This window comes from Euleptes europaea, chromosome 17 (assembly GCF_029931775.1).
Source record: "Euleptes europaea isolate rEulEur1 chromosome 17, rEulEur1.hap1, whole genome shotgun sequence".
Lineage (NCBI taxonomy): Eukaryota > Metazoa > Chordata > Lepidosauria > Squamata > Sphaerodactylidae > Euleptes > Euleptes europaea.
The window spans coordinates 51,167,758-51,179,161 of NC_079328.1; the positions used below are offsets into that span (position 1 = coordinate 51,167,758).

Genomic DNA, 11,404 nt, shown 5'->3' on the forward strand with positions numbered 1-11,404 from the left:
TCCAGATGGCTACTCTTGGGGCAGCATCCTGCTCTCCGTGGCAGTTCCACAGTGACTCTCTCTCTCTCTCTCTCAGCTCGTCTATCTCTGTCTTTCCTCTTCACTACCGAGTACGTTTGTTCCTGAATAAACCCTTTCCTAAACTTTAATCAGGTTGCGTACCTTTGCCGTGTTAATTACTCTGCCCACACGACCAGTCCTTGAATGCTTAGGATAGGTTGCCAGGTCCTCCCTGGACACCAGCGGGGGATGGTGAGGGGTTGCCAGATCCAGGTTGGGAAACTCCTGGCTATCTGGGGATGGAGCCTGGGGAGGGCAGGGACCTCCCCAGTGGGGCACAATGCCAGAGTCCACCCTCCAAAGCATCCATTTTCTCCAGGGGACCTGATCTCTGTCGTCTGGAGATGAGTTGTAATTCCGGGGGATCCCCAGGTCCCACCTGGAGGCTGCTGGCATCCCTAGGTGGGACATAGCAGTGTCTCTGGCATGTGTAGGAACCGTGGGCAGAGATGCCAGCACAAGTGTTTAGAATTAGGACGTCAGTTGCTCCCTCTTTCCCCAGGCAGATTCCCAAGCTTAAATACATTCTTGATGATATTGAAAAATTCCAGTGTAGAAAAAGAAGTGGGTGGGGGGAGAAGGGGGATGCCTTTTCATTAAAAAAAGAAAAGAAAAAGCAACACAGAACTTTGCTCAGAATGGACATTTATTTCCTAGCTTTTATAAGGAAGGTTTCAGGGTAAATGAGATAGTAAATGGGATTTTAAAACCTTGAATGTTAATTGACTTTTAGAAACCACATTTATTTGGAATGTAAATCCACCCCACCAGGAACATTTAAATACTTTTTGGTATCGAAATGTCAAGGGATCCTTTGGCTGTTTGAGGGTGGACCAGATATAATGCTCCAAAATGAACTGGAAACCACAAACAGATTTTCAGACCTGTCCCAGGATATGTTAAACTTTGCTATGATTTACAGGATTTCTGGAGGGAACGCTTCACGTTGTAAGAATCCATTCCTCCTGGGATTTAACAAGGCATTTGTTATAAATGTTTCCTTGTTTTATGAAGCAGGTATTATGCCCCAGCCCTGGACCAAATGGCTTTCTTCATCAATGGATGGGGGGCGGGGAGTGCAGTGTGTGGCTGACATCACGGGTCAGGGGGCCAACATACACCTGTGTGATTTGGGCTCAGCCTGCTGACATCTTTTCAGGTTTATCCATTGGGTGGAAATGATCTATGACGATCTTTGTGGCTTTCCTTTTAGGCCCGCTTGCAAAGAGCTTTGCTTAATGAGCTGTTAACTCAGACCAGTCTTCACCTGTGTGCTAAAAGATCAGGATGTGGCTTCCAGCCGGCGCTTGAAGCTTTGCCTTCTCTCTGCAGAGAGGGGGCTTCCTTCTTCTCCTGGGTAGCAAAGTACCAGAATCTTTTTGTCAAAAGCCAGTAGGCCCCTGCAGTGTGGGACAGGGTGCCCCTGCTCAGGAGAGGCTAGTTGGATTTTCCCAGAGCAAAACCTGGGCATATGCAGTGAGCAAAGTTGGTTCTGAGGACACAAATTTTTATTATTATTTACGTATTTATTTACGTTATGTATAGTCTGCCTTTCTCACTGGGAGTCAAGACAGATGACACAGAGTGGGTCAGTCCAGTCAACAGAATGAGACATTCAATAAAAAATGCAATAGGATTAGGATTGTAGAATCAACCAGATATAAAAAAAACCAACAAACTAAACAAAACCCAGAACTGAAGCAAAGCATAAGTATGAACATGACACATTAAACGATGCAAAAATGACATAGTACGATCCTACTTACACCAAGCTATACACAGTAGTAGAGACCACAGTCCATAACCATCTCTCCAAGTAACTGTGTAAACCATTTTGTATAGTGCCGCATGATTACCTGTGCAGAAAAATTCATTTGAATGACGGCGTTTGTGGACAGCCAGGAGGGTTTAGCTTTGCAGCCCAGCAACACTCAGATGTGCGGCTCGAGCCACCTTTGAACTTCTTGGGCATCCTTTTGGGCATCACTGATGGGACTGGCCAGATGTGGAGCTGAAGGTCTCCAGTCCAGTCCTTCAAATTCATCAATAATAAATAATAACAACAAATAAAACTTAAAATGCATAATAATATTGTAAGCACTGCCACAGTACTCCGGCTACTGGGGCAACAGCTCAGTGAAAGAATCGCTCAGGGCCTCTTTCCAGGCACTTCCGGTGCTGCAGTCCAGAAAATATCACATCAGACTCTTCCACCTGTCTAAAAGAGAACTGCGACAATCGTTGAAGGTCTGTCGGATGGGCTATCCCCTATGCCACATATGGGCAGCAGCAGAAGCTGTGCTGGTTGCATTTCAGGGGGTCGCCGTTTGGTCATGCAAAGAGCAGAGCACGGTGGCTGAGAGGGCAGCCAGGAACACTTGAGCTGGGAAGAGGGGCAGCTGGGGGGCAAGAGATTCGTGGGCCAGGTCGGATCCTGAGCGGCTCTCTGTGGGTGCCATTTTTGTGCAGTCCAGGAAGCAGAGAAAACTCTCGGAGGGCTTGTTTGTTCCTTCTTGCCACTGAGGGACGTTACAGCGGACACAAATGGGAGATAAGTAAAAGCCAGAGGAAGAGAGCATATGTGCCAACTGGGCATCAAAGATGTCTATAAATATAGAAGAAACCAGACATAAAAAGAATTGATTGGCCAAATCAGCCCATGGAGACGTTGCATATTTACAGAGAAGTCTGAAGGAATGGGGGGCATTCTCAAATGGGTTTAGGAGGATAATGTGGATTGAAATGTCAGCCTGGGGTGGGGGGATGGTGCACATTCAAAAAAATATCTACTGTATGTAGCCTCATAGTCCCAGTATTTCATAAACTCACAGGAAAGTATTAAATAAAAATAAATTTGAAATGTCTGTGGGCTCATGGCAGATCATTTTGGAAAAGGGGGAAAAGAAAACTTCCCCAAACGTGGAAACCATCTTGTGCTAAACGATGCCAGAAAACAAAATTATAATTGTATGAAACACAAATGTCAAGTCTGGTTATTGCAGCAGCCGTGTTGTTTCCAATAACAATTTGGCATTTTATTTAGTCTGCAACAATCTACAATTTAAATTCAAAATAAAGGTTTTTCCCCCCTTTTATTTCCCTCTTAGGTTGAGTGCCAAGCAAAGCAGAGCAGAGCAGAACATCTGCTGGCGATTAAAACAGGCTCCTGATACAAAGTAAACATGGATTTTATCCACAGTCAACGGCATTTACAAATGTAAAGGGAGGAAGCTACCGAGTTTTTGAAGAATGAGCTGCTAGAGAGGAAATATAAGGATGGCGCTGCAGATGGTAATAATGAGTTCCATCTTTCCAGAGGCTTCTCTTCAAATACAGTGGGGGAATCCTGGGCTTGGTGCGGTTTCATTAAAGTCACCCGCCCAGCATCTTCCAGGGGATTCCTAGTCTGCCCGAGCCCCACAGATGCACCGGGGCCCGTCACTCCCTGAGCCTGCCCTCCAGCTAGAAGAAGATGCTGGCCTGGCCCTCCAGATCCCCACTGGAGCTCTTGGTGGCCGGCCTGGGCCTTGAACCTCCAAGCATCCCATAGATCAGGGGTCCCCAACATGATGCCCTGGGGCACTGAGTTTCCAACCTCCAGGTACTAGCTGGAGATCTCCCGCTATTACAACTGATCTCCAGCCGATAGAGATCAGTTCACCTGGAGAAAGTGGCTGCTTTGGTAATTGGACTCTATGGCATCGAAGTCCCTCCCCTCTCCAAACCCTGCCCCCCTTAGGCTCTGCCCCCAAAATCTCCAGGCATTTCCCAATCCAGAGTTGGCAACCCTAGGCACCATGGCACCCTTCAAGTGCTTTTAGAAGGTGGGTGGGGGCGAGGTCAGTAACATTGTCTTCATTGTTATAAGCAAAGATCTGGGTTTTGACATGTTAAAGGGGAAAAGACACCTGTTAAAACTGGGCTTTTATACATTGATAATATGGATCAGTGGATGTGGTGAGGGGGACAGGTGAGGCCGCTGTCTGAGTCTGAACCAGTGACTAGATTGGGCAGCTCCTGGCTTGTGGTAGTGGCGAAATGCCCCATCGGGGTGGCACATTCCAGAGAAGATCCATAGGGGTGAGAGATCTCTCCCGGGCCTGGGGCTTCGGTGTGGCTTTCTTGCACCCTGGTGGTCACTTGCTTTGGTTGGGGTCAACTGCAGAGCGGCACATCAGAAAGCATTTTAAGCCTAGACTCCTTCAGAACCAGACACTCCTCCCGTGCCCTCTTCCCCTCTCAGCCTGTTTTCCTTTTCCCAGGTTAGAATCAAAATGTAAACTTATTTATTTGGGATTTTTTTTAAAAAAAGTTGCTGCTCACCCAGGGGACTCAGGGCGAATCACAGCACTTCAACAACATAATAATAAATAAGTTAAAACCCAACAAAGATCAGATAATACATATAAAATATTAAGATATATGACTCAGGACCAAATCACTATCAAACCAGCCCAAAACATCTGGTTAACCTCCAAAGGCCAACCTGAACAATTCGGTCTTGCATGCCCTGATTAAACTAAGTGAGTCCCGCAGGGCATGGGTGTCATCAGAGAGGGCATTCCCCAGGGTAGGGGCCAAAACCAAGAAAGCCCTTCCCCTGGTAAATGCTAACCGAACCATCCTGGAGCCGGGCACATGTCAGAGGCCACAAGAGGATGACCAAAGGGGGTGCGGCATTGCCCGGGCAGTCTCGGGAGTCTTTAACAGATGATGATACAGTAGAGCTACTTAATTTGTTGAGGTTCCCACCCAGGTTCCCACCCCCCGCAGTCTCCAGGTGGGCTGCAAAACACAAGGAAGCCAAGAAATGGGAGCAGAAGACGGAGAAGATGGAGGTGCCCTCTCGGCCAGGGTAAGATGGAGGTGCCCTCTCCGCCAGGGTAGCCCATCAGGGCCTGGGGGCTGGGCTGGACTCCCCCAAAGCAGCAGGCTCCCAGTTAGACCAGTTAAAGATGATTTTGCTTCTTCAAGTATTTGTAGATGTTCTCCCCCCCCCCCCCATTGGTCTTTCAAACATCAGTGACTGCTGTTAATGGGCTCTTAATGGTTTTATGCTGCTCTTACTGCTTTTAAGGATGGTTTAGTATTTTATTGTTGCTCTATTGTTGCTAACTTGTATTAACTACTGCCACTTTCTCTAATTTCAGCTACTTGATTCTTTCAATGGCTGGCTTTCCGAGGAGCACTCTGCGAGTGACACTAAAACCTGTTGCCTCCCACCTCCCAACAGCAGGCCGGCTCTGATCCGTGCACGTTGTTGGCCCAAGGAGTGATCAAGCTTCCGGCTTGAGGGAGGCTGCAGTGTGGCAGGAAGCTTCTCGGTGCCGGGATTTCACGCCTCCCACCTGCTGCGCCGACTGACTCTCTGGGAAGCAGCCCGCGTGTGAGAGAGCAGCTGGCTCCTTTCCAAGGAGGATATTGGCATCTCTAATGGGCATCTTTCCCCCGGGCCCACTGGGCAGTCATGAGCCGCTAACGAGCAAGTGGCCAGGAGATCCCCCAGGGGACCGGCCAGCAGCCTCTGCTCCAAGGAGCTGCTGCACGTGGAGGAAAGGAAACAACCACGGGAACCAAGCCCAGCCAGTGTGGTGTGGTGGTTTGGAGCGGTGGACTCTGATCTGGAGAACCGGATTCGATTCCCCACTCCTCCACATGAGCGGCGGAGGCTAACCTGGTGAACTGGATTTGATTCCCTGCTCCTACACATGAAGCCAGCTGGGTGATCGTGGGCTAGTCACAGCTCTGTTAGAGCTCTCTCAGCCCCACCTACCTCACAGGGTGTCTGTTGTGGGGAGGGGAAGGTGATTGTAACCCAGTTTGATTCTGCCTTAAGTGGTAGAGAAAGTCGGCATATAAAAACTGTTAAGTCCGCGTGGGGAGGACACACGAGGTCGAGACGGAGTTCCACAACAACACAGCTTTATTGATTTCAGCAATAACAGATGGAACTGGGGAACTATACAACCTGGCCCTGCTTATATGCTCCCCTGGTCCCAGGTGGCCGCTCCCCCCCTGATCCGTGATAGGGGGAAAACAACCCCCAGGTCACCAATGGCATGACCTGGCTTAGGGCCAATAGGATGTGTTGGCTGTGGCCAATCATGCGAGCAGGGCCTAGGATCCTTCGCCCAGGACTCAAGCTCCTGGGCTTCCTTCATTATGGTCTTAACTGATGCCCATACATTACACCCCTCCCCTCTAAGTCCAAACACTCACGAGCACACAAAGTCTTTCAGGTGGCGGGGTCGTGTTCGTAACCGCTGCGACCTACGCGGTACCGGAACTGGTGTTGTGGGTGGTGGGGCCGTGTCTGTGGCAGCAGTCGGCCCGGGTTCGCAGGAGGTGGGAGAAACGGCTTCCAGGAGCTCTCTGTGCATGCCGGCAGACAGGCGCTCCCCGCTCGGCTCGCTCTCCCCTGGTGCGGCTTGTTCCGGCACTCTGGGAAGCTCTGGAGCTTCTGTGGCAGCGGCGCGGTCGGGCTCGTCAGCCAGTCGGCGGCGCAGCTGATCGATGTGTCGCCGGAGGACTCGACCCTCGGGGGTGGCAACCCGGTAGGATACTGGGCCGGTTGCGTCCTGCACGGTAGCCGGAATCCAGGCTGGGCCCATTCCATAGTTACGGGCATAGACGGGGGCATCCTGCTCTACGACTCGTGGGGTTGCTGGTTCTTCTCGGTGGCGAGGGCGTTCTGGCGCAAGGTCGGGGTGTAGCCGGTCAAGTGGTGTTTTTGGCCGGCGGCCCATGAGGAGCTCCGCGGGGCTTTTTCCGGTGGTGGAGTTGGGCGTGGTGTGCTGGTACAGAAGGAATTCTGCCAGCCCCCTGTCCCAGTCGTTGCGCTCAATGCGCCGCATCGCTTCCTTGGTCGTGCGGACCATTCTCTCCGCCTGTCCGTTAGTGGCAGGGTGGAACGGGGCCGAGGTCGTGTGGCGGATTCCATTTTTGGCCAAGAACTCTTGGAACTCCGCGGACGTGAATTGGGCCCCGTTGTCGGAGACCACCGTGTCTGGCAACCCATGGGTGGCAAAAAGCTTCCGCAGTTCTCAAACCAGCACTCGCGAGGTCATAGAGCATACATCAGAAACCTCCAGCCACTTGGAGTAGGAGTCCACCACGATCAGGAAAGTTTTGCCCTGGAATGGACCGGCAAAGTCGATGTGGAGGCGGGACCAGGGCTTGTGGGTGGACTCCCAATGGTGAGTCGGGGCTCGCGGCATCTCGGGCCGCGACTCTTGGCACGGCTGGCAGCGGCTCACCCACTCTTCCACAGCAGCGTCTATGCCCGGCCACCACACATAGCTCCTCGCCAGGGCCTTCATGCGCACCATGCCTGGGTGGCAGGCATGCAGGGCGTCCAGGACCTTGGTGCGCAGTTTGGCTGGAACCACGACACGGTTCCCCCAGAGCAGACACCCCTTGTTCAGCGAGAGTTCATGCTGCCGCGTGAAAAAGGGCTTGAATTCGCCCTCCGGCCTGGCCGCCGGCCACCCCTTCCCCACCCAGTTCAGAACGCGGGCGAGGGTGCGGTCCTTCGCAGTGTGAGCCGCAATGTCCGAGGCATGCAAAGGCGGTTCAGGCAGGGTCTCCAGCAGCATGACGTTGTAGGCCGGGGACGGGTCCGGGTCGGAGTCCTTGAGCAGCAAACGGCTGAGTGCGTCGGCGTTCGCGATGCTGGACCCGGGGCGGTGCAGTAGCCGGAAGTCGTAGGCATTGAGAAAAATCGACCACCGGAGCATACGGGGGGACAGGATTTGTGGTGTCTGACGATCCGGCACGAACAACCCCAAAAGTGGCTTGTGGTCGGTGATGATGGAGAAGGGGCGGCCATAAACGTAGTCGTGGAACTTCTTCACGCCGGCCACGACGGCGAGCGCCTCCCGGTCGATTTGCGCGTAATTCTTCTCTGCAGTGGAGAGGGTCCGGGAGTAGAAGGCAATCGGGGCCTCCCGACCGCCTGGCAGCTGGTGGCTCAGAACCGCTCCGACACCGTAGGGCGAGGCATCGCATGTTAACACAACAGGAAGCTTCTCATCGAAATGGACGAGCAAGCTGGAGGGAGACAGGAGGGCTTTGGTAGCCTCGAACGCCCGTTGATGCGACTTACCCCACGCCCACGGGGAGGATTTGTCCAAGAGCCGGTGGAGCGGCTCGGCAACCGACGCCTTGTTAGGGAGGAAGGCGTGGTAAAAGTTCAGCAGGCCGAGGAACGACTGGAGCTCCTGTTTGCTTCGGGGCGGCGGGGCGTTGTGGATCGCCTTGATCTTGTCGGGCGTGGGATGGATGCCCTCTGCGTCGATCAAGTAGCCCAGGAACTCCACCTGCGGCAGGCCCAGCTGGCACTTCTCTCGCTTGACCGTCAACCCGGCATCTCGGAAACAGCGGAGCACCCGGCGGACGCGATCCAGGAGCTCGTCCTCGGAGCTTGCGGCAATCAAGACGTCGTCGAAGTACGGGACGACGCCAGGCAAGCCCTTCAGGAGGTCTTCCATCAAATTCTGGAAGATGCCCGGGGCCGTGCTGACCCCGAACTGTAGGCGTGTCACCCGGAAGGCACCCCGGTGAGTGACAATCGTCTGCGCCTCGGCCGACTCGGGGTCCACGGGCAGCTGCTGGTAAGCCTGAGCGAGGTCCAGTTTGGCAAACACCTGACCCCCAGCAAGGGAGGCCAGGAGGTGGCTGACAACGGGCATGGGGTAGGCGTGCGGCCGCAGCGCAGTATTAATAGTACATTTGTAGTCCGCGCAGATGCGGACGTCCCCGTTGGGCTTGAGCGGCGTCACGATTGGGGTCTCCCAGGGGGCGTTGGGGACCGGTACCAGTACCCCCTGAGCGACGAGACGGTCAAGCTCCGCGTCGATCCGGGGCTTGAGGGCGAAGGGGACGCGGCGAGGCTTGAGGCGGATGGGCGCAGCGGCGGGGTCGACGTGCAGGCGGACCGGCGGCCCCTTGTAGCAGCCCAGTGGGCCCTTCCACACGTCCTCGAACTCCGCCCAAACGTCGTCGAGGGCGGCCTGGCTGATGTGGTGGATGCCGCCGATGTGAAGGCCGAGCGCCGGAAACCAGTCGAGCCCCAGGAGGCTCGCGCGAGGCCCCTCAACCACTATGAGGCGGAGGCGCCCGGAACGGGCCCGGAATTGAACGGGCACGCGGGCCTCCCCCCGGACCGGCACCCGGCGCCGCTGATAGTCCCAAATGGTGACGCGGGATGGTCGCAGCTCGGGGAGGGAGGCAGAGCGACGGCCCAGGTCGCGGTACGTGTCCATCGATATAATGGAGAGAGCCGACCCAGAGTCCACTTCCATCTCGCAAGGCGCACCGCCGATCTTGACGACGATGGCGACCTTGTCTGCCCCGTGCACCTTGTGGAGGGAGACGCTGTGCAGCTCGGTATCGCGGCGACCCCGGCGGCCGCTGGTGGGCTCGTCAGCATCCAAGTCGTGGGTGGGGCGCGGGGCGCCGTCTTTCCTGGCTGGGCGCGAGGACCGACCCTTCAGCGCCGAGCGACAGACTTTGGCAATGTGGCCGACCCTGCCGCAAGCCCGGCAAGAGGCGTCGCGGAACCGGCAGGAGCGGCGGTCGTGTCTCTCGCCACAGCTCGCGCACGGTCGGTCTGTGGTACCCCGAGCCCGGCGCCCCCGAGAGGCCCCGCGGTCACTCAGTTTGTGAGCCTCGTCCTCGTCGCTGGAGGCTGCGTCGCTGGCGCTCTCGTGGTGGACTGGAACCGGATCGCGGGGAATCGGTGTGGCCCGGTCACCCAGACGTCCGGGCCGGGCGGAGGATTCGGCCGCAGTGGCTTCCTCGATGGCTGCGGTCAGCGCGAGGTCCTTCTTGGCGAGGAGCCGGCGCCGCAACTTGTCGCTCAGCAGGCCAAACACGAAGCGGTCACACAGCCGGTCGTTGAGGTCTGGGAACTCGCAGGAATGGGCGGCCGTGCGCAGAGCGGCGATGTATGCAGCTGCAGATTCCCCTGGTCCCTGGTCCCGCAGGTGGAACGCCAAGCAGCGGGTGGCCCGAGTTGGCTGGGGGTTGAAATGGCTCCCCAGCACCGCCATGATCGCAGGAAATGGCGTCGTCTCCTGTTCGGCGGGAGCCAGCAGGGACTGAGCGAGGTCGAAGGTCTGGGCCCCGCACACGCTGAGGAAGGCGGAGCGCTTCTTCCCGACATCGGTGATATCGTTGGCGTCGAGGTAGAAGGCCAGCTGGCTCGCGTAGCTCTTCCAGCCGCCCGGTTTGGTGGGGTCGAATTCTTCCAGAGACCCCCGGGTAGCCATGTCAGCGAAGTGTTGCGTCTCAGGTGTGTCGTAGTGAATTCAGCAAGGGCAAGCCGGACTGCCTACTGGGCACCGTGAAGTCGCGGCGACTCGCAGGAGATTTCAGCGAGAGTGATTTCGGTAGCAAGCCGGACTGCCTACCAGCCTTCGTCGCCACTGTTAAGTCCGCGTGGGGAGGACACACGAGGTCGAGACGGAGTTCCACAACAACACAGCTTTATTGATTTCAGCAATAACAGATGGAACTGGGGAACTATACAACCTGGCCCTGCTTATATGCTCCCCTGGTCCCAGGTGGCCGCTCCCCCCCTGATCCGTGATAGGGGGAAAACAACCCCCAGGTCACCAATGGCATGACCTGGCTTAGGGCCAATAGGATGTGTTGGCTGTGGCCAATCATGCGAGCAGGGCCTAGGATCCTTCGCCCAGGACTCAAGCTCCTGGGCTTCCTTCATTATGGTCTTAACTGATGCCCATACATTACAAAAACCAACTCTTCTTCTTCAAGCACCCTGGGGCAACCGGGAGAGGCTAAATCTCCCCACATAGAGCTCAGAGCCATTGTCTTCTGCTTCTGGCTTCACGTGCATAGGATCATGAGCTAGTCCATGGGGAGCCCAGAACCCCATGGTTGGGTTGGGGGGAAGAGAAGAGACTCTTTGGAGAAGGGTTGCCAACCTCCAGGTGGTGACTGGAGATCTCCCGCTATTACAACTGATCTCCAGGCGACTGAGATCAGTTCACATGGAGAAAATGGCCACTTTGGAAGAAGGACTCTAGGGCATTATACCCCACCGAAGTCCCTCCCCCCAAACCAGTCCTGCTCAGGCTCCACCCCACCCCAAAATTTCCCAGTATTTCCCAACCCGAGCTGGTTGTCTGCTGAGCAACAGCTGAAGCCAGAGATACACACAACACTGACCGATTAGACGTGTGGATTCATTGATGAGGGATGTGATTGGGAAATATTGGAATGAAGTTGACAGATGTGTTGCTCTCTTGTATGGAATCTGCTTTGAGTCATTTTTATTTTACTTTCATTACTGACTGCACCAACTTACACTGGGTGATCC

At 55.0% G+C, this 11,404-nt stretch overlaps 1 protein-coding gene across 1 annotated transcript; it reads right to left on the minus strand.

Annotated features, from left to right (window-relative positions):
- Nucleotides 1–6,275: 6,275 nt before the first annotated feature.
- On the minus strand, nt 6,276–10,331 carry LOC130488781 (uncharacterized protein K02A2.6-like). The gene is made up of 3 exons (XM_056862419.1): nt 9,973–10,331; nt 7,368–9,435; nt 6,276–7,091 (listed from the first exon to the last, which is right to left on the minus strand). Exons 1-3 carry the CDS (start codon nt 10,329–10,331, stop codon nt 6,276–6,278), a joined length of 3,243 nt encoding a protein of 1,080 aa, XP_056718397.1.
- Between the last annotated feature and the right edge of the window lie 1,073 nt (nt 10,332–11,404).